Raw genomic sequence first — 23694 nt, forward strand, 5'->3', positions numbered from 1 at the left:
TATCAAAAAATGGACTAATGGTTGCATTGGCTGACAGGCCATAGTTTGGACACCCCTGCCCTAAGTGGACATACAGTGCTTAACAAATTTATTAGACCACCACCCAAAGTAAGGTTTATGCCAAATCCGCCCTAAATTAACAGCATTGGTAATTACTAAAATATTTTTTTATGTTTCTGCAATGGTTAATACACCAATATGTAGAAGCTCATAAACCAAATTGATATCTTTAATGCTAAAATATAATTATTATTGTTATCCATGAATTTTCAAATTTACTAATTTACAAAAAAAACTGAAAAAATAGTAAAGCACATTATTATTTCTGTATTAATATGTCAAATTATAGTTTTTACTCACATTCCTGAACATAAAAATGAGTTTTAGTGGTTGAATGTTATGCTTGATTAATTTCTGACTTCTCAGAGAAGCCCAGAGAGCCGGCTCAAATTTGGGTATAAAAAGGTGAATTCAGTTTGAAATTCCTCATTCCTGTTCAAAATGGTAAAACGGTGAGAGCTCACTGAAAATTAAAGAGTCCGCATTAAAGCACTTTGTCTCTGAGACAAATATGACAGGTGGTCTAATAAATTTGTTAAGCACTGTATGTCCATAGAATTTATTTGAATGAATTCTCCTGTGAAAACAAGAACTATAGATTAAGACTTTTCTTTATCTTGAATCTAACCCAACATTGTTGCTTTTCCCAAGATTACAATAGTATTCCTTGAGAAATAACCAGAACTTCCATATTATTAGGAGAAACGTAGTCATATAAAGTGTATGAATGCATATCTTCCCTTAGTTTCTGTATTAGCTGTTGTACCGGATTGCATAATGCTATTGCTGATTGGTGAATACTGAATAACATCCTTCTCTTTCATACATAAAATAAACAAAAATGTCATATTCATACATGCATAATGCATGAATTCCTGTGTTTATAAATGAATATTCCAGTTTTTATTACTGATCTCCCATTTAAACCAATGCTAGTGTGTGAGACAAACTGAAGCTGACAAACATTAAATCAAAGTGCATCTAATCACAGCCTTAAGTTTGTTTGTAGTGAAAAAAAAACAGAAAAAACATACAGTGGTCTTCATGTTTCAAGCAGTTAATGAATATCAAGGTGAATGAGCAAACAATCCCATCTGTCCAGTTCCTTGTGTTGCGAGGTTCTCCTCATTATCGCCTTCTTTGAGACAGAACTTAATATCGTTGTTTGTTCCAGTGTGTTTCCAGTGACTTAATCAAAAGTGACATCAGAATAAAAGCATGTTTTTTCTGTTTTAAACTGTGACTCTTTCATGGGCTTTAAACAGACATAAAAACATACAAACTGCTCTGAAGAAACATAGTTTGGCTCAGCAGCCAGAAAATATCCACACATACACCCATCACACAAACATGCAAGCGATCATTCCAGTACCAAACTGCACCAGAAATGCAATCTGCCACTCTGCATGCACATTTTTTTTGTTTTCAGGAAAGGGTCTAATGCTGTTCGTAGCTCTCTTTTGGTTCAAGTCACCATGTGTAGCAGATTTGTTGCAGTTAATTAGTTTCAACATGGCAGTGTTTGGTAGCATCAGTTGGACCTGAAAGAGTGAAATCTTCGTTTTTGTGTGCGTACATGCGTGTCTACAAAGAGGCAAGGTGTGAGCGTGTCAAGTGGCTGGTTTTTTCGTGTCACTGAAGCTGCGTGTGCCATCAGGAAGAGGGGTGACAGTACATTCTTTATGTCTCTGTGTTAAATAAAAGGGGGTCTTTTTTTAAGCATTCAAAACACAGTGCTCACCCCTTCATTTTTAGCAAAATTAGTGTCTTTTTTTCCTCCATATTGGCTCAGTGTGGGAGCAGGGAAGTATCAGTACAGTGGTGTTTTTTCTGTGACAGTAGAACATGTTTCCAGCATGTTTTTCCTCTCCTCAACTCAAGTACATACGGTTTGTCTTTATCAATGAGAGGTGCGAGGTTTTTTTGTGTTGAGGAGGAATAAAATAGAAACAGGTTGGGAAGGAGCAGTGAGGAGGCATGTCTGTGTATATGAGGGCAGCAGCGAGCTCCCCTCCTTCTCCCTTGCTATAGCAGCTCTTCCCTCTGCTTTTTGCCTCTCACAGGACCCTGGCCATTCCTCAGAGAGCCGTTCTGGGGCCGCAGGAGATGCCCGCGCTCCTGCTCTGTCCACGGGACCCCACCCTGCCCGTCGTCGCTGTCCAGGTCAGAGTCCGAGTGCATGAGTGCAGAGGAGGTGGGGGCGGGCACTGGCTTCAAGCGGACTTTAGAGCAGGTGGTTGTAGGAAAAAAGAAGGGACAATATGAAATTAAAAGAAGAATATTTATTGAATGCTTCTGTCTAATGGGTTCTTCAAACAGGTGGATCATTTAATGCCAAATAAACAACAACTGTAAATAATCTGAGCTCCTCAGTGGCAAAAACTAGTATTTTTCATGGAATAACTTTGTCTCTGCAGCTGGAAAATATGAAAACATTTCATTTAAGCTCTTAAATATCGCTGACATCAAGCCAAAACCTCCTATCACCAAAATCACCACTTTTGAGGGTATGAAAAAAAAAATTGTTTCAATTGATTTTACTTCTGGATGGTGACAGTCAGCATCTTTTTGACACCTTTTACTGGTTAAAAATGTGGAAAAAACTCACTGACAGATGGAAATAAAAAAATTAAAATAATGAAAAATGGACATATGAGGTTTGGCCCAACGCCAGAAATGGCCCAGGTTTTAACAGACAACCACTACCCTTCAACATCCAATAACCTCCTAAGTCCCTGCATGTAAATATAAGGACTTCACATAACATAACATGTAACATATTTATAATTTTCAACATTTGAATTTTGGGGATGATTGTCTGAAAATTTCATTAGAAGATTTTGGGGAAGTTTGCTTTAATTTTTTTAAGCATTTTTATAAGAAATAAAGGAATTTGTTCAGGGTTTTTTACGCTTAACATTTTCAAGCATTTTGATGGAAATTTGAAAATGTATTTGTAATTTTGGGGAATTTGATTTTAATTTTTGGGATATTTTACATACAGTTTGACAGATTGTAAATCTATTTTTTATATTTTGGGGAGTGAGGCTGTCCTTTTCTGGGGAATATATTTGCAAGCTTTAGGGAATTCAATGAGCAATTTTAGGAGGAATTGGCTTTAAAATTTTGGAGCACTTGCTCGAAAATTTAGTTCAGTTTATATGGAATTTTGGGGATATAATTTATTGGAATAATTTGGCTTTATGAGAAAATTTCACTGAAACATTTGAGGACATTTAGGGGTACTTTTTAAAGGATACTGTGTAAATATGTTAAAGAGATTTCACAGAAAGTTTAGGCAATTGCTTTGAAATTCTAGGGAATTCCTGTAGGTTTTAGAAAGAGAAATTTCCAAGAAATTGTTACTCCGCCTAATCATCTGTTCTAAAAGAAATCCAGTGCTGTATTTTAAGAAACAGGATCTTCTGGAGATATGTGGACATCATTTTGGTCTAAACTACTTCCTGTTCAATGACGAGGCTGAGGTTTTAAACGTATCCCAAGTCCCACTGATCCCAAATAAGATGAGAAACTAAAAACACAGTCTAATCTAAAACCCAGCTGCCAGGAGGCTAAAGTGGCCTTATCGTGTACATTTCAAGATTTATGTCTTCACCCTGTGAAACCTTTGGAGCAGCTTTTCATAATTTAAAAATCAAAAGCCTTACAGTGTATGGGATGTGAGTTAATATCGGTGACAAAATCAGCAGCATGCAGTGTTGTTTGTGATGAGATGGGCGAGGAGCAAGGAAAGGGGTAGATGAAAAGACATCAGGATCATCTACCAGGCACATTTCTTTGATTTTCTTTCACTTTCCTCACTCAACAATGTTTGTTAGCTTGCTTTATAGAGTGGGGATAGTTGTGCATTGATAATATCGAAATTTGTCAATAGATCTGATCAATGCTTTGAGTGAAGAAGAAACTGGTGTTGGTAAGGTTTCAGGACTGATAAATCAGTCCTAAAATGATTTAGGACGTGATGGATTATCATCTGACAGTGATCTAGGGTTCTTTCTGTGGTTAATCAGCTGTTCTTTGTCTGAGGTTAAATAATTGCTCTTGATCACTGCTATAAATGAAAATCAGTGCACTCAAATAATGGGTCAGTTTTACCTGCTGGCTGTTTTGGGTATACAGAGATCCCTGGCAGTTTTAGTGTTAAATTAAAGCATCATTCATTTTCTCAGCTCCTCGACATTAAAGGTAAATTTCACTAAAAAGTATTAATGTGTTTGTGTGTTCTCACCAGCTCGAGGTGGCTGTAGCTCCAGACTGTCTTGCTCATCAGCTTCCAGTATTTTGTACCTGCTTTTGCTTCTTCGCACTTTACTTTTACGCCTGCAAGGATTAAAAAGGACATACCAAATCTCATCAGTAAGTGTACAGGAGAATGACAAATACAATGCAAAGAATTCAAATGGCACATCAACAATCGTCAGAGAAAAAAACTAATGAGCTTTATCCCTTAGGAGGGTTTGGCAGTATGTCTAACTTAGAAAGGATTTGAAGTTTAATGCCAAGCATTACATCCCATGTGTTGAAAATGTCAACAAAAATCAGACCAATATTTGATATTTTTGAACTCTGCTCACCTGTTGCAGCAACACACCATTCCCCAGACCACAGTTGCTATAGCAACCACAATCATAAAGGATGCTATAGTCACATAGAGTACGCTCCACTCTGAAAAACAAAGCAAAAGCAAGTGTATTACTGCGGTTAATTGGACAAGATGTTACCTATAACCACCATTACATAGGTGAGTCTGAAGGATATGGGCTCTATTAAAGTGCTTGAAGAGAAGAATAGTCTCATCTCACCACAGTTGCTTTCTGCATCTCCCAGCTGAGCTCTGATGAAGTTCTCCATCCAGAACGGGTGACAGACACACCGCCGCGTGAACGAGTCACACTCGCCGTGACTCGAGCAGTTTAACTGACAGACTGAGGAGAGAGAAGGGGGGTTAAACTAGAGCTTAAATATGACAGAGTGGAAGCAGACTAGAAGTAAAAGGAAGTTTACAGTATGCACAATACACAAAATAAACCAACAATACATGAACTCAATAAGACAACAGTTAAAAGGTTGCAGAAAAGTGGAAAGGGTAAGATAAAACTTGTAGAGACAGCTCAAAAATCTTAGAAATTTGGTCTTTGCCCTTTGCCACCATCTGACCATTAACTAGAGGTCAAAGCAGCTCTGCTCTTATGATCTGCCTGTGGCTTTTACCTCAAAGCAACCATCGAGACAAACAGTCTAAGAGCACTGCATTCTAAAGAGATATTTAAGGATTTAATAAAGTAAGTGCATTTACCAATCCTTATGTCATTTCTATAAAAGTAGCGCCTGTTTCTCCTCATGTGTCTCTACAATTATCTGGTACTCACTGACTGTATCCACCCGCCGGGCCTTATAGATGAGAAAGTCATTCTTCTGTTTGCGCAGTTTGTTGCGAAGACTGAGTGCAACGCTGCGGCCCGACAGAGGAGGGCGTCCTGGACCGCCAGACACCAGGAAGACCAAACGAGTACTGAGAAGAGAAGAAGAAAGGCTTTGTGCTCAAAAATCAGATTAAGTTCATAAAAAAAGAAAAACTTGGGGAAAGTAAAAGAAAACATGCAGACAAGTTTGACTGAGTTTTTTCCTTACCTGTGCTCATTAAATGCACTGATCTCTCTCACAATGATGTCGCTGTCAAGCACACCCAATAAAACCCCGACTTGCCTCAGCAGCATGTCGCGCTGACGGTGGGACACCTGCGATACGGTGACCTCCAGAACCAGCTCCACCAGGTCGCGCTCCCATATGTCTGACAAACAGAGCAAGAGAGTGAGAGAGAGGTGAGAGAAAGTAACACAGGAGGGCAGAGGAGGAAACATGAATAGGACAGGAGGGTAGTAAAAGAGAGGCTAATGGATCCACCTGACGCTCTGAAATCTGGGAAAGAGGCCAGAGCACCAAGAGAAGGATAAGTCTCTGGCTGGGTTTGTGTCTGTTCACCGTATGCTGCAGTCTGAGCTGCTCAACCTTTTACTGCTGGCTGTTAAATCTCTCACAAGGTAAAATGTAATGTACATACAGGGGCTTTTTTGAAAGAAAAACCAATCTCTCATACATGCAAAGGGATATCTTGTGATTAAATCTGAGTGCATATAACATAGATTTGTGCATACATGTGCTTTTGTGTGTCATTTGATCATATATACACCTCTCAATCTCCTCCTGTTATACAAACAGGTGCTAACATATCACACATCAATGTATTCTGGAGTGCAGAAGCGAGTTCTGACACCACACCCCTTACGCTGACTGCAGCACATATTTAACTTACAGATAAATGTCAAAGAGAAATGTCAGTGGAACAGATTGCTGTAAAGTTCAGTGACTGTATTGTTAGTTTTTGTTACGTTTCCTCTGGCCTTTCCTTCTCTGCACTGCTAATCTGTTTAAGAACGCTGCAAGAGCCTCATTTATCAACAGAGCTGCTCATCACGTTGCTATAGCTACACATTTTGGCATTAAATATTAATTTCAACAAATCTGCACAGAAAAATGAGCATATAGACATAAATTAGTGTCATACTAACTGACATGTTAGATTCCAGATTAGAGAAAACGTATTTTAGGTGTATTTTAACATTCTAGTTTGTCCCATACCTGTTCTGTTAAAAATGAAGGTAGTGGGGCTCATGACCTATACTGCAGCCAGTCAGGAGGGGGAGCTCTAAATGTTTTGGCTTCATACCCTGTCACTTTGTCCATCTTTATATCTTCCTGAGACCCAAACTTTTGTTTGGAATGCGTTTTTTATTTTGAATATGTGGGATCAGAAGAGTATGAAACCTAAGACCTGTCTTTGAGCAGAAAGTAGGCTTATTTTACTGTACAAAAAAAAAAAATGTAATATTTCAATTCTTTACTTGTTGGAAGTGATTTTCACAGCAAATAGGTTTTTAAAGTGCTAAAGATGGCTGCTTCAAGACAAACTCCAGCAGATAAAACTTTGCTGAGTTGACCAGTTGGTACAGGGCAAGGAAGAAATGGTGCTGTAATTTTTCTAATGATGGACCACAAGAACTTGTTAAAGCCAAGTATCACTAAATTTTCACTTTAAGCTCTGGAGGTCTTAGTAATTTCCTTTAAATCGAATAAAGATTTCCAGAATGTTTAAAAAAAATCCCCCCAACTTCCCTAAAATTTCAAAGACAATGTCAACAATTTCAGAGAAAATTCTTGAACATTTAAAAAACAAAATTCACAAAAACTTCCACAGAATATCCTGGAAAAATCCCCAAATATTAGATTGAAACGTTCTGAAAAAAAAAAACAACTTTAGATTTAAATATGAACTTCCCTGCATATTCCATGGAAAATTCCTCAAATTTTCAAGCAAAATTGTGTCAATAATTTCCCCCTTTAAAAATTCTAAAAATTTCCAAAATCCCCCAAACATACAAACAAATTTCCTTAATTTTATTTTTACAAAAATTCAGTAAAGTATTAAAGGAAAATGTCTCTAAAATATCTAATCAAATTTCTAAAAATGTGAACAAGTTCCTCAAAGCCCTTAGGATCTCAGGAGAATATTTAATTCAAAGACATATTAAAAATATAATATTTTTTTTGTCTCATCGTAGTGTAGAGTGTCCAACCAGAAGATGTATTAGTGGGATTTATGTGTAAAAAAAAACACTTAAAAAGGAGTTAGAACCTATTTAAATTCTTGCCAGACCACCAAATCTCAATCCTTTAAAGCAGAGTATTTCACATTGGTTTAAATGGGTTTAACATTTTTTAAAGGTCATGCAGCAAGTATAAATATGTGTGAGGACTGCATCTGTGACTACTGGAACTAAGTTTATACGTCTTATTTTGTTTTGTTGGACTTGAACTGCTGAAGGGCACCCATTAAAAGAGCCTATGGTCTCCGTGGGTCATCCCTGCTTCAATAAAGGAGCATAAATAAAAATATTAAATACAGTCATTTTTATCTTTAAGAGTGAGCCTACCTGGTTTGACCTCCACTGTGCCGCTGTCTGTGCTCGTCTGTCCTTTACTGTCAGTTACAGTCAGAGTAAAGCTGTATTTCCCCTCCACCAGGTTACCAAGAAATAGCACCGCCTGGTGGTCAGAGTTGTTCAGTACATCCTATTGAAACAAATGATAAAAAGCAAGGAAATTATTTATTTCTTCATCTTTAATACTGTAGATGTTAGATGTGTAGCAGATCAGAGTCAGATAAAAGGTTTTTAATATTCAGTCAAAGGTATAAAAGGTGATTCTCACTCCAGCTGCAGGACTGCTGTCATCCCTGGCCCACAGGTAGCTGACTCCACCTTTGTCATCTTTAGAGTGAGATCCATCCAGCATGGCGGTCCTGACAGGCAGAGCGACGGCTGGACTCGAGATGACATGAGCCACAGGAGGCTGGTCGACTTCTAGTAGGAAAAACGTGATGAAACACATGATTAAAGAAAATATCAAAAATGTTGCTGTTGTAACTACAGATTCAAAATCTCTGACTATCCTTCAACAAAAGGTTTCAAGAACCTGATAAAAGACTTAAAGGTGTAGGAGACATTATACAAAAAGTTGGCATGCCAAAGAGGTGGAGCTGAGGCCAGCAGTACGAGTATCTTGAAAATGCAGATCTAGCTTGACGAGCCCTGAGTCCTCTACTCTTGGGCTCAAGAGTAGGGCTCTTGAAGCATAAACTATGGCACATGAGACATGGGAGTGACATAAAAGGCCATAGCTAAGATGCTTTATTTTAGATGGAATTAGTCTGTCAACAACAGTCATAGCAGATGAGTCAAATAACTTTACCTGTAGTTTGCATTCTTTCTTGAATTTACTGGACACTGACCATGGTAAAAGTTGTCTATTTCTATCTTTGTTCCACCAGGGACAGTCATCTTTATCTAAGTGAATTATACTTGCAGCTATCTTTGCAGATCTGAACTGTTCAATTGATACATGATAGTTGCATTCAAGATCTAAAATATGTATCCTATCACAGCTACAGCATGGTCGTCTATCAAAACCTCAGCATTAACCTTGAACTGTAGATCCAGTTCATATTTTAACAATAACAAATGAACCAGAGACAATACAATTACTGAAAGCAGGCTGTCAGCATGTTTCTGTCTGCTGTAAAAAATGGATGTTTTAATATGGGAATCTAAAGAAGAACACTTGCTTTTTGCAGCCAGCTTCAAGCAGACACTCTAAAAACAGCAGCCATGTACACTTCACTATTGGCTTCATGTTTCAGCACCAGTGGTTGCTGCATGACGCTTCCTTAGTTACAAATTTATCAAATCATAATCCTCACCTGCCTGACTTCAATCCCTGTCAGCTGTTTTTCTAAACGGAGAGGGATTAGTCTAAACATCTGCTAACCTTCTCTGACGATGACCGTCACAGTGTCGCTGCTCTGCAGCATCCTCTCATCAGTCACGGTCAGGGTGAACTCGTACGTGCCAACCTCAAGGCCTGTCACCGTGGCAACAGCGCTGTCTGCATTCTCGATCTTTACACCATTAGGACCCCTGATGGAGGAACAGATGGACAGACACAGAAAATGAGAGATTTTACTGTTAGAGGAAATGTAAACCTCATAATAGTGAGTAATCTGATGTGACAACAGGACTACTGCTCACAAACAGGGCTGTTAACAGACTGATTTACCATTTGTAAACTTGACTTTTTTGCACTATACCACTTTAATGATTTAGTATTAGTACACATCATATTACTTTGTTCAATATCTATTTACTGCTGTAACTTTTTCTCCATTTTTGCAGCATAACACTTTTATACCCAGTCAATTTTGTATAACTCTGTTATATATTTATTGCCTGTGTGTTTTTGGAGCGACTGCACTATAACCATGCTGTTTACTCAGTACCGGTCCATTTTATGTAACTGTATATATCAATTTCTGTTTCTTTTTGCAATAAAACAACTCTTGTCACTGGATCTTAATTCTTCTTGCATAACTAAGTTTATTGGTCAAAGATCTATATTTAAAATAATTCTCCATGCTTTTCATGTTTGTATATAGACGTACAAAAACTGCAGTGCTGCTGCTCTTAGTGCCTTGAATAGTCCCCCAAGGACAAACACAATTTTTGAATTGAATTGAGCAGTGTTGGAACTTGTGTTTTATTAGTTTATTTTTTTATAACTGGATTACAATGTACTTGTTGTTAAGCATTTATTTAATAAAAGTGTGTCTCTGACTGACTTGGTTTGTTTCCAGTGGTAGGTGGCAATCTTCTGGTCATCACTGCTTTTGCTGCCGTCAAGCGTGGTCCGATCGACAGGCAGAGTCAGCTCTTTCTCCGGCCCTGCATCTGCTGTAGGAGGCTTGTTGTTTTCTGAGAGGCAGCAAGAGTAACAGGGACATCATGAGGAAGTTTAAATACAATTTCTGTCTAAAAATCCCTGAGACAGACACTAGGAGGCTCAAAGCCAACATGAAAAACCACATGAGAAAAATCCCATTAAACAAACACCAGTTAACAAAGCAGATTCTCCCTCAACTATCAGAAGTTTCGTTCAAATAGTTTAGCACGCAAAACCCTTTAAACTGTAAAGTTAGTTCTAAAATCAAGTAAAGGTACATTTAGCTACTACAGTGCAGTTTTTTGCAACAAACAACCCACTGAAACGATGTCTGTGGAAACTCTCTGCTCTTTTTGAAAGATTTCTTAAAACATTTGCTTTCTTTCAAGTCTGGCAGGTTGTCTTTGTGTGTACTCTAGTGGAATCATAAAGGAAGAAACTTCAATCCTCGATGTGCATCTTCATATATTCACTCCCGGACCTGATGCTATGTTATTAACCCCTTGGCATCCCTTCATTTCCAGTCTCTTTTGAGCTATGCTTTCTTAAAAAGGATAAAAGTAAATGTGTATGGGTTGGTGCAATATCATTTCCATGTATTCTGAATTTCCATATAAAACACAGCTGATACTGCACCTGATACCACATTAAGGGAATGAAGTTGTTTCTCATTATCTGAGCAGGTACACAGAGAAGGCCACGTGTGCATTTTTGAGCTATTTAACAATCATGGGTGACAAAAGAGCAAACTGTAAATGCACAGCCAAATTGTTAAGTGGAGGACTGACTGATGGCTCCTTTGTTGCTCTAACACATGCCAACATGTAATTTCAAGTGTTTTGCATACTGTTGGAAGTTGTGTTACTGAAATGTTTTGAAAGGGTTACATAAAAATGACGTGTAATGGCACATGTATGTTTAAAAAGGCTAATGTTGACTGTTAAAATGTCAGCAACGGATGCAGCTGAATCATGGTGTCAAATGAGTTTGGAGGAGTTAGAGTGAGGGACAGCTGATGAAATAAAACACACTTTGAAAAGGATTTTAAGAATAATAAGGGAATTATTAAGGACTCATACCAGTACTCAATTTCAGTATTTTGACTGAAAAGTGGTAACTCCAGTCTTTACAGCTTTAAAATGCTAAACTGAATTATGAATTTACAGCAGTCTTTCTTTGAGTTACCTGGAATTACACACTTCAACCAACACATGCTGACATTTCCTTAAGATTTAACTCAAACGCTCCACATCCTGTGGCCTTGCAGGCTGGTTTGTTTCCACATAACAGCTCATGTCCAAACACTGAAAGCTCGTCATACTTGTGTTTGCTCTGGTGCACTCTTACAGGGTGCTTATCAGGAAAAATGAACACATGCATTCACATTTACCTCTGTCATTTGGCCATAAAGGTGTAGACCAATTTCAGTTAAGCAAATACAGCTCCCTATCAGCAGTTCAAGTACTGATATGAGCCTCTAACATTATCAAGGTCAAGTAGAAATGCAACAGCACTGTTTTTGCTCTTAACACTTCACGTGAGTATTTGTATAAAGCCTGAGGGAGAAATTAAGAGCCCCCAGCCGATTAAAGACATGAATAAGGGGACAGTGGTAGCTGTTAAGAGCTGTAATTTATTCCCTCTGCAGCTGTTTCAGCCTCTCAGACATTCAGAGTTCAAATGTGCACAAGTGGCATAAACAGGCATTCCCCATTGCTCTTTAAGTGTTTACCTGGTTGCACAAAAACGGTGACCTTGGCAGTGTCCTGCTGTCCAGATGAGTCTGTCACCGTCAGCTGGAAGGTGTAGTCTCCCTCCTGCATTGCTGACAGCTGCAAGATTGGAGTCCTGACGCCCTACAAAGCACAGCAAAGATATCACTATTAGCCTTTAGTCTGGACTGAAACCAGACAAAAACAAGCATGTGTGTCTCACCTGCATCTCCACCACCTTGTCTTTGCTCTCAGGACTCAGGGACCACTCATATGACAGAGAATCATGGTCGTCAGTGCTTAGGTTGCCGTACAGAGTGATGGAGTTGCGCGGCAGCTGGATGACCTAAATAGTAATTAAAGAAAGGACCAGATTTTAGTTGAAAGGAGTGCACTGGCTGAGTAAACAAAACTAGATTTTCCACAGAGCAAAGGAGGTGGATTATACTTCAGACCTTAGTGGGGCCGGCGTTGGCTACAGGCCGGTAGTCCTTGGCTTTGTTGACGGAGAGAGTGGCTTGTGTCGAGTCTTTGGCTCCATCTGAGTCTGTGACTGTCAAACTGAGATGAGACATTTATGAGGAACAAGCACAGGCTGAACACAGACAAACACCCGCAGCCTTTTTGTACGACTAAGATCAGAACTGTCCTTTTAAATCAGGCTTATAGGTCAGGCTGGTTCAGGCTTGGACTTGCTCTTAGTTGTGCTGCTTTAAGTTTAGACCTCTTGATCGTTGGTGAGACAGCCTGTGGCTGTAGACCCTCCGTCTCCAACTGCAACAACTAATAATACCAATCTAGAGTCTTACTAGAGTCATACTTTTATTACAAATGTTTATTTAGATAAAGAGCTGTTGACTTAATTTGCTATAATCAATTCCATCAGTCCTACCTCTTGTATAATCATTTCTGCCATAAATGCTAATATGAGCTGTTATAATTATCATCAGTCTATTATCATTACTTTACTGTCCTACGATTTCACTTTTACAAACTGGCACTCTAACCTTTTGTCTGTAAGCTCTTATTATTCCTGTTGATGCTGTCTTTCCTTGTATCTGTCAGTTTCTTTTGTTCAGCATAAGTCTGGTTCTGCTTGAAATAGTAGGCGATTTCTTTACCATGGCTACTTGTTCCCAAATGCTTTGCTCACAGTGGACTAATCTCTGTAAATAATATAACAAGAGTGCAGTCTAGACCTACTCTTTATGTATACTGTCGAGATAATATTATAATATATGAACTGGCCTTAAGTAAATAAAACTGACTGGCAAAAATCTAAATGAGCATCCTAAACATTTATACTCCCCTCTGAGATAAAAGCACAGAACGTTTTCTTCATATTTTTGTAAGTACAATGATATTTAGGCAAGCACAGGCCATAGATTCCTACTCTTTATATGTTATATTAATGACAGACGTACTGTACACTTAAATAAAATTAAAATAGAGGGAGTGATGTTGTGATTATCATCATTGCTCTGATTGGCAGATGATAATCACAGCAGTGATGAAATAGTGCACAACATCTGACCCTTGATTGTGTTTAACAGTAAATAAAAAAGAAAAACTTTTAAAACATCATTAATACTTTAGTGCAGCCTTTCCTAAACTTCAATGCACTGTTGCCCAATTAGTGACCTGTAATCAAGGGAACCACAAACCCTTCATTCAACTGTAACATGAAAATCACAGTATCTACCTCCTTATCTTTATTTTATAAACAGAAGATTTCAAATGCCTAGTTTTCAGAGACATAAACGCCACAAGAAATTGTTAGCATAGCCATAGGGTACAGTTAATGAGCCATCAGCATTTTTTTGTTTAGACAGGCATCTACTAAGTCATTTATATTTTCTTTCTAATATTATTCTCTTAAAATGCAAGCTGCATGTTAATGTAGCATCATCAGTTCAGCACCATGACACCTGATCTTTACATCAGACAAATTAAATGTTGAAGAAGTGACATGACATGTAAGTTTAATCTTCTATCTGTGTTTAGTTACTTCTTGGACTTTAAAAAAGCATTTTAACATTTAATCAAGTATTTAATGATCATTTAAAACTTGATTTTAGTTTCAAAATTATGTTTGGAGTTTTTATGTATGAGGTAAAAGCCCTCTCAAGGCCCACCTTTAGAGCCCCCAGGGCCCACACTTTGGGAAGCACTGCCCTAGTGAATGAGGGAGAAACCTGTTAACAGGCAGGCAGACTACAGCTACTGCTGTTTCAGAGCGATTTCTGGCATCAAGTCAGTAGGAACAGAACATTGGTCCCAGATTTGACCACTTTACTCCTCTCTAGTTTCAACCCAAAGCAACAGAGCTCAATATAAAAAAAACAATGGAAATCATGACTTTTTAATAATGCAATGCAAACTATTCAGTCATGTTTCTACCACTGTTTTCTAATCTACCGCCATTCATTCTCAGGGCATGTTTTCACCCAGATGTGGGTGCGGTCACTATGGAGGACAGGAGTTGACGTTGGACTGCTCTTATCAATTCAGCTTCTTTCAAAACATCATAACTAAAGCTGACTTTTTGCTAAGTAACTCAAACATTGCACTGCACTGTGCTACTCTCGGTCCTATTTGTGTGATTTAATCAGTCATTCAGGGGTTAAAGGAGAGTCTGTTTACCACCCAGATAAATCATGATAAACTGTGTGCTGCTATATCAACTTACAGTATTCAGAACACTGTGATAGACATCAGTACGGATGGACTGCCTCATTTCTGACTGAAATATACTGAATAGGAACAAATTGTTGTATACCATTTAATCTAGTAAGTAAGATGCTGTATTCTAAATTTCTATCTAACGTGTATTTGCTATTGTGCCATGCCTATCTGTCATCAATAATAAAGCCTTGGGACTTTTTACATTAAATCAATCTCCTCCCTCGCTACAGATTGATTTAGGTCCACCTTTACCTGAAGGTGTAGTTTCCAGGCACCAGACTAGTGAGGGTGAGGACAGGAGTGTCTGCAGAGACCTTCTCCTCCCTCAGGGGACCTTTAACCTCCTCCCAATGCCACGCCACCACCTTATCATCGTCTGTGCTCTCTGCAAGGGGACAGGAGAAGAACACAGAGAAGACATTTAACTGGATGTGATGATTTATTGTCTCTTAAAGTGGTTTAAAATGTTTGCACATGTATTTCTTATGCAGGAAACTCACGGCTGCCGTCTATGACTGTTGAGCTGGTTGGCAGGGAGATCTCTTGGAACTTTGGGGAAACCACGGCAACAGGAGGCTTGTTTACCCGCGGCTCTGTCAGGTGGAAAACAAGAAATTAGCTCGCTTACTGAGCTGTAAACGAGCAGAGGTCGGTGCACAGTTGGCACAAGTCAGTGGCAGCTACCTCCTCAACAAAAGTCACAAACACGACTGTGTGTGGGAGGAAAGCTGCTTCATCCTTGAGCAATAAGATCTAAGATCACTGTCAGAATGAAGCAGAGCTGAATTCATCCAGATAAATTCAAGTTATTTACTGACAGCTAAGAGATAAATGCCATCAAAGGTCAACCATGATGGTCTGCACTTGTACCATTAATATGAAACTACATACGTTAAAGTAGTCCTACATAATAGCAAATTAAAGACCCATTTAAAACATATTTCAATGTGATCTTTTCTCATATAAGCAGAAGACTTATCAGCATCAATATCAAATCTTGCAGCACTTGTTAGAAACAATAACAGTCAGAATACGACACATTTTGAAGCTGCAGGTTGTCCTATAGTCACAAAAATATCTTCGTCATACCACATATCCCTAATATGCCTAAAGGGGCTTCATAGTTTATACAGTATGAAACTCACACTCTTAAACCTGGATAAAGATGAGAAAAAAAAACTCACAAAAAACCCTTGTGCAAGGAAAAAAAGAGGACTGAGAAGAGTGACAGAGGGATCCATATCTGAGTTAAGACAGAAATGCTGCAAAAGAACTAAATTCCAGTTTGATATTCATACTCTACAATTATGTTTAACAAGTATGGAAGTAGGAAAATATCGATGCAATGTGAAACTTAAATAGCATGTCCAGAAACATGTAACATCATTGCTTTGTTATGCATTGATGGCCAACAACCTTGAATTATGCCAAAATACAGATGAATGGATTTTTAGAAAAGTACATGAAATATATGCTATGTTAATATGCTATGTTTGACCCAAAAATTGAGGCTGAAGAAAGGTGTGGATGTGGCAAGTAGGCTGGGTACCATCGAGGGGAAGGAGGATGACACAACCTTGGTCGTGCTCTGGATGTCTTTGCATATTACCAGGGGCATGGTAAAATAATCTGTTGAAAAATCAACAAAGTCCACACCTTTATGACAGAGTAAGGGGTGGATGTGGCAAGTAAGAAGACCCTAGGGCAAAGTGGCAAAGATCTTGGGGGGGGACTTAAACCATGATAAAGCAGTTATTAAGTAGTTTATATGAAGGTCTTTTGATAAGATAAGCGTGCACAGGCCTTTTTCTAGGGTTTTGTCAATGAAACAATTAAAATCTATGTTGATTTTTGGCAGCAGTGTATCACTTTTTCTTCTTTCTTGGGCCCTGGGGGGGCACCGCTTTCTTTAGGTACATGTGGGGGGGCTCCAAAGAAAACACTGCCCTAGGGTATAATCCATGCAGGTAGCAGGGTTGTCATCATGCTGTAGCCCTGTCATATTGTAGATGTCCCAAGGGCCAGAAACCACTGGTGGTCTCAGGGTGCTTCACCAGGGGTGAAAAGGGCCAGCCAAAATAAATGCCATCGAGCTTGACCTTGGCTGCCAAGCGACACATGTGAGTTGACATGTCAAGCTTGACTCTGGCTGCCTCCACCCATTCCAGCCATGGGTCATGGCACATCAGGCCCTGTGATGGATCCTTAGTGCCCAAAATGCGTAGTATTTATGCATGACTGTACATTACCTGGCACTACATTGTTGTCCTACCAAATAGAGGTTTAAAGCCAAAGAATTTATATAAAAACATCTAAAAGATTTAAATTGCAGATAGTGGTCAGCCTTACCTGGTTTGACAGTGACATTGACGAAACCCTCTCCATGGGCCCCCTCCCCATCCACCGTCACCTCAAACTCATACAAGCCCACAGTCAGCTGAGGACAGGAGAGAGTGAGTCAGGTGTGCAGAAAAAGAAGGTGATCATTTTGATAGAACTACAGAAACTGTTCATCTATCAAAAAGAGCTGAGGCTGCATGTTTTATATTTAGCCGACTGTGATTACGATGGCTGTGATTTATACCTGGCTTAGTTTAAGAGTCTTGCTGTGCTTCCCTTCCATCTCCCCGCTGTAATCTTTGGGATGAGTTTTCAGACGCCAATCAAATGCATAGTTTGTCCCTGTAAAAGAGGAAGCAACATTAAATAGAGTGCATTAATCCATTACCAAAACTGCTCATGCATTTAATTAAAATCTATCAGATCATTTACGGCTGGAAGATTTTTGTATGGTTGAAGCTTGTCGAGGAGGGATCAGGGGATTTACAGAGTTATGACGTGCATTCCTCCTCTCAACAGTTTAATCTTTCCACAGTCTGGATTTAAAATTCTCTGGTGTTCAGCATAACATACAATATGATTGTGACTCATGTGAATACATCTGTCAGTCAGCCTTTGCTTCAGCACTTTGAAAACATGCAAAAATATCACAACAAGCTGAATGAATGTGTTTCATACTTATACTGGAAAAGCAATCTCAATTTACAAGAAAACCATTCATAACTATTACAAACAAATGCAAAAGAAGTTTCTGAGTTACAGGCTCCGTTACTTAATGGGATACTTCCACGATGTACCTGGAGGGGGTGTTGGGACGACAAAGGCATTGAGTTCAACCGTGTTTCGGGGCAGCGTGACCTCCACACTCTCTCCTGCTGACACCACCAGCTCCCTCACTGTCAGTCAAAAAATACAAAGAATCAGAGATGCCAAAAAGAAAAGCATGCTAGCTTAAAGATGGGACCTTTCACACACATCAAGTAAAATTTTCCATGTAAAATGAAAGAAATGCAAATAAACTATGTATCTGGGTTAATTTAAACAGGTCAGAAAGATGGACATCTGATGAATCAGTGAGGTATTTGTAAAATCTTAAAAGCAAGGGATAAACATTGGGCCAAATAATCTTGAAGTCTAATAAATGTATGCTTGAGTCAGAGTGGACATTTTTGCAAAACTTGAGGAAAATCCTTCAAATCGTTTCTGAGATATAGTCTTCGCAAGAATGGCCCAAACTAACAAACAGGCATGCATACGAATGAATGGACAACTAAAAGAAGTCTCAAGTTTTGTTGGCACACCTGCATGAAATCTGTCGGAATAATATGCTGTTTATATTTTTTACGCCTGTTATGCAGGCTTAAATTTACACAGATCTTTTATGTTTTTAATTGTTTACATGGTTTTTAAGAGGATAAATCCATAGATATGAAGAATTCAAGCAGGGTTGATTTCAAAATTAAACATTTAGGGGTGCTTAGCTTGTACTCTCCTACGTAAATTATGAGTCCCATCCTCTGTATAATTAAGATTTTTTAAAAAGGACCTTTACTCTTTCAGGGCCTGCTTTTTGTTTATTTTCTTGCTTACTCTTGTTTTTCTTTTTCTTTTTTGGTGTTCTCATTAATAACGTTGCCTCCCTTAGGCATGGTCCTCGGTCAACTACTTTGATGCGTTGTTGTGAAATATTTGGAAAATCAAGACAATTGTAGTCTGAAAAAGATTTTTTTCCCCTGCTATTTATAAAAGAAGGGAATGATTTCCTCTTCATCCTGAAACTAGATATTGAGAATTTAATTTGGTAATTTCTTTCGTCCACTATCACTAAGATCATTTAGTGCTGAGTGATGACTAAGATCACTCAGCTCTGAGCTATCATTCTCAATATTAAAACAGAAAATCATTATGAAAATAATTAACGAGTTAGCACTAAACCACCTAAATGAAGGATGGCCAATGATTTAGCTGGTGTTAAGCTTATAATGGTTCATGTTAACACATTTAGTGAGTCTACAATAACCTCAGAAAATCACTGCTCTCTTTCATTTCCATATCTGTGTTGGGGAAGGGTGGGGAGGTCATCTTCACCAGACCTGATACAGTGCCTTTACAAAGTATCTACCCCCTTGGAATTTTTTACCATTAAATTTATTTCATAAATCAATAACGGACAAAATATGATTTTTTTTTACATAAAACTACAAAAAAACTGTTCAATGTCATAATGAAAACAGTTTCCTACAAAGTAAATTATGTAAATCAAATAAAAATATGTCATGTAAAACAAGTGACTGCATAAATATTCACCCTCTTTGAAGTAATTCAACAGAAGGCCAGCTAATTGGCGTTAGCAGTCTCACAGTTAGTGGAATGGGGATCACCTCAGTGCAGTAAATGCATCTCAAGTGATTGTAGTATAAAGACACCTGTGTCTCGGAGATCCAGTCACTGGTTAATCTGTATTCCTGGCAACCATTACACCGTAAAAACAAAAGAACACCCCAAGCAACTTAGAGAAAAGGTTATTGAAAAGTGGGAGAAAGTTCATGGACTGATGAGACCAAAATGGTGCTTTTTGGCCATCAGACAAGACGCCATATCTCACAGACACCTGACACTGCACATCACCACAAACATACCATCCCCACTGTGAAGCATGGTGATGGCAACATCATGCTGTGGGGATGCTTCTAAAGCTCTGTAAGGCTTGTAAAGGTAGAGGTTAAAATGAATGTGGCAAAAACAGGAAAATCCTGGAGGAAAATCTTATTCAGTCAAGAGAACTAAAGCTTGGGAGAAGATTTATTTTCCAGCAAGACAATAACCCAAAGCACACAGTGAAAGCTTCACAGAAATCTTTCAAAGACAACAAGGCGAAGGTTCTGAAGTGGCGAAGTAAAAGCCCAGACCTCAATCTAACACAGAATTTGTGGCTGGACATGAAAAAGGCTGTTCATGCCAGATCTCCGTGCAACCTGGCAGAGCTTGAACAGTTTTGCAGAGTAGAATAGAGTAAAATTGTAGTCTGAAGATGTGCAAGCCTGATTGAGACCTATTCACACAGAATCAGTGCTGTGATTGCAGCCAAAGGTGCATCTACTAAATACTGACTTGAAGGAGGTGAATATTTATGCACTCACTTATTTTACATTAAAGAGTGTTTTTGTAATTATATTTTTTAAATATAGTTTTTTCTTTTGTAGCTCATATAGTGGCATCATAAATTTGGTCTGTTTCATCACCACAGGAGCCTTTAGTAACAATCACAACTACTAAAATATGTTAACATACAGTTTCCTTCTTGTGTGTTAAGAACTAAACTTACCCTGGCTCGTATGGCTTCATTTTTTTATCTCCACAGTTTCTACTCCAGAGACACTCCTTGTCTGGAAACACTTAAACTATGTCACTCATTCTACAACCGAATTCATAACACAGGCTTTCCATTTAAAATATCTCCACACTGTATCTGGGATTAATTTATTGTCAGGATTGTTTTCTCAGACTTCACAACATCCCCCTCAAACCCACAGGATATTATGTAACTGTTCCTCTCGCATACTGATTACTCCTGATGACATACTGATCAAAATGTGGCACATTTTTCCTTTTAAAGTCAAACAGAAGATCACAAAAGGTAGTCAAGAAAATGGAGTCAGTCAACTGGGTCTTGTTTTTGCAGGTAAACTGCAGCTGATCTCATTCATTAGTGTTTTTATTACCAGTTCAGCTAGTTACTGTTTGCTTGAGTAAATCTATTGTTAGACAAAACAGCTGAAAAGATTTTATCTGCATAATGACATGTATTGTGTTGCTAAAGAGTCCAGGAGGGAATGAAAAGTGATCATACGAGCTATTCCTGTTTGTAGAAGCCTTGTGTGTCTCAGCACATTCCTGCAGATTACAACTAGACTCATTTCACTTCACACCCACAGCACATGATGCTTCCATCTGGAAAAATAACATTGAAGCAGCCCACCGTAAAAATTGTGAGATTTTTTTTTACTTTGCCAATAATGAATAGTACAGGCTCTTTTAGAAGTTTTCAGGGTGTGCTTCATATTTACAGCAATGTAAGTAAATGTGTTTGGTTACTTTCAGTTCATGATGATAAAGTGGGTCTTATAGAGGTGCCAAATATGTCTGCAACTGTTGCCATAGTAATAAACAGGTGTCAATATTGTTTGTTGAGTACTAGAATCATATCAAAGTTTTAAATCTTGGTATTGTGACAACCTTTCTTTTGTATTTATTTCATTCCTGCTAAGTTTCACTCAAGGAGGAGATCTGCCGTCTACCTTGTTGCCCATTTTTTATTCAATTTTGCTTTTCTATAATGCTCTAAAATACCAAGACAAAAGCATTTAATGTGTAATCCTTCCTGCCAAAACTCTGATGATGAGCTTAAAGAACAAAAGTGTATTTTCAGGCAGCTCTAGCAAAGAGAGGATGAGTAAAATCTTCCCCCAAGGCTGCTACGTTATATATTAGCTCATAATTAATAAATGAAGACATATTACTATTATTACTTTACAAGATAGAAATAGGTGATCTCTCTCTCTCTCTCTCTCTCTCTCTCTCCCTCTCCCTCTCTCTCTCTCTGAGAGGCTATATCCTTACCAGGCTGTGTTGGAGTCGGTGTGATGGTGGCTGCAGTCACTGTGGGTGTGTTGACTTCGCTGCTATTGGAAGACGCAGCAGTGTTAGCGGCGCTGACCACCGGTGAGTCCTGCTGTGAATTAGCCGCAGCGATGTCTGAACTCCCATTAACCGGCCAGCTATGGTTCTTCTGGGCTGTTGGAAGAAGGGTGAGGGTGCTGGGTGCTGTTGGAGGCGGGTGTGCGGCTTTAGGATTGGGTGTTCCCTGTAGAAAGGGTTAAGATTTGCATGTTTAAATCATATATACAGTATATTTTCAAGTTTATTTTTCATGGTGCTTTATTTCATACTCCAAATATTGCAAGAACAAGGGTGGAATTGATTTAGAAAAGAATAACAAAAGAAAAGAAATGATTTCAACAGTCTTAGTAAAGTACTGGTATATAACAGCAACTGATTAACCCTAACCCTATGTCATTACCGTGTGGGTCAGCTGTTTCTTTTGCAGTCCTTGGCTTCCTGCATTCTGTGCCTCGAGAGCTCTTCTGCGTCTACTTAACACAGGACCCTATAAGTTAAGAGAGAAAAAGCATAGGATTAGAGAGAAATTTCTGAGAATAATAAGTTCAGCTCAAGTCAGGATATCTGCAGAAATCTGATTATATTCAGGTGGTTTCTCTACAAATCTGTATACTACACTATGCGGAAAGTCAGTACTTCTTTAATGATGGCTTGGCAGATTATTTAACCTATAAAATACTTAGGGTACACCATGTGTATTCTAAACAACCTTGTGTGCAAGAAGTGGCTTATCATCCACAAGTGATGGTGTATATAGTGTATATTATCTATTATACATTATTAATATTACTATTGGTAGTAGTACTAATTAGTAGTAGTAATTAAGAGTGCTGTGTTGTCATGAACAGACAAAAATGGTCTGTTGATATATGGTGTAAACCAAAACTAAAAGTATATTGTCTTATAAAGAATAGTTACAATGCTGAGCTTTATGTTAAGTATAATCTAACCAGAAGACAAAGATCATCATGTACACAGATATACTCAGGACCTTTACCCTTAGCCATAGGGACAGGAAGGTTAAATGCCACCCCAGAGGAGGACAGAATGTGTTATGTGACTTTAGGGAAACTGAGAACAATATTTAATTTCTGTTCTACTGTCTAATCTACAATTACAATAATTTAAGCAATGTACTTCTTAGGAAAATGTCTTTGATTGATGCTGATTTTTTTGTTTGGATATAGGGCTGGGCGATATATTGAGAATACTTGATTTATTGTGGCTTTAGCCACGTACGATGTATAAAATGACTATATCTCAGCGTGTCAGCCGTCAGCGTGCATTTCTCTGGAGTTTCGCTTCTCCCATTGTCCCTGAATGCATCTCTATTACAGCAGAGCTCACTCCCCTGCCCATTCAGAATACTCTCCTCTCCACATGCACGTTTTGTATCAACAGAGGAGAGAGAAGCATGAAAGAGTAAAGGAAGTAAACAGAGAGGCAAGGCGAGTTAGCGGCGTTCAGATGGACAACAATGGACAACAAGAAACAGCGCTGGATCTTTAATCTGCAGCTGACAAATTTGATCCACTTCTCCATAACTATGGAAACTTCTCTCTGCCTAACAGTTCAAAACACCAACAATGAGGAGTTAAAATGGTCGTGCCTCCAAACAAGCTTTTTTCCACCATGAGTTTACTGAATAAGGTCTACAAACGCTCTCGTGTTATAAACTTGTCAGAAACTGGTCCAGCTTTCATCAGCACAGATAACGGACTAACGTAATCAAAGCTGTGAGCCTAAATGGTGGACTAGACTGCAGGGTTTTGGCCTGAATGGTGGACTAGACTGCAGGGTTTTTGCCTGAATGGTGGACTAGACTGTAGGGTTTTGGCCTGAATGGTGGTCTAGACTGCAGGGT

At 38.6% G+C, this 23694-nt stretch overlaps 1 protein-coding gene across 4 annotated transcripts in view; it reads right to left on the bottom strand.

Moving 5' to 3' along the window:
• Window positions 1-495: 495 nt before the first annotated feature.
• Window positions 496-23694, bottom strand: part of kiaa0319l (KIAA0319-like ortholog) — a 43531-nt gene continuing 20332 nt past the window's right edge. For all 4 annotated transcript variants that reach the window (XM_041809662.1, XM_041809664.1, XM_041809661.1 and 1 more), the window contains 20 exons: window positions 22231-22317; window positions 21771-22014; window positions 17948-18046; window positions 17395-17492; window positions 17160-17247; window positions 15311-15403; window positions 15063-15195; window positions 12581-12686; window positions 12349-12471; window positions 12146-12269; window positions 10313-10445; window positions 9466-9614; window positions 8350-8501; window positions 8073-8211; window positions 5713-5872; window positions 5451-5593; window positions 4884-5006; window positions 4656-4746; window positions 4310-4401; window positions 496-2282 (listed from right to left, as the gene is read on the bottom strand). In XM_041809662.1, the coding sequence (XP_041665596.1) occupies window positions 2086-2282; window positions 4310-4401; window positions 4656-4746; window positions 4884-5006; window positions 5451-5593; window positions 5713-5872; window positions 8073-8211; window positions 8350-8501; window positions 9466-9614; window positions 10313-10445; window positions 12146-12269; window positions 12349-12471; window positions 12581-12686; window positions 15063-15195; window positions 15311-15403; window positions 17160-17247; window positions 17395-17492; window positions 17948-18046; window positions 21771-22014; window positions 22231-22317 (2574 nt within the window). In that variant the 3' untranslated portion in view covers window positions 496-2085. The remainder of the gene's footprint in view (window positions 2283-4309; window positions 4402-4655; window positions 4747-4883; window positions 5007-5450; window positions 5594-5712; window positions 5873-8072; window positions 8212-8349; window positions 8502-9465; window positions 9615-10312; window positions 10446-12145; window positions 12270-12348; window positions 12472-12580; window positions 12687-15062; window positions 15196-15310; window positions 15404-17159; window positions 17248-17394; window positions 17493-17947; window positions 18047-21770; window positions 22015-22230; window positions 22318-23694) is intronic.

Source organism: Cheilinus undulatus, linkage group 16 (genome assembly GCF_018320785.1).
Source record: "Cheilinus undulatus linkage group 16, ASM1832078v1, whole genome shotgun sequence".
NCBI classification, from domain to species: domain Eukaryota; kingdom Metazoa; phylum Chordata; class Actinopteri; order Labriformes; family Labridae; genus Cheilinus; species Cheilinus undulatus.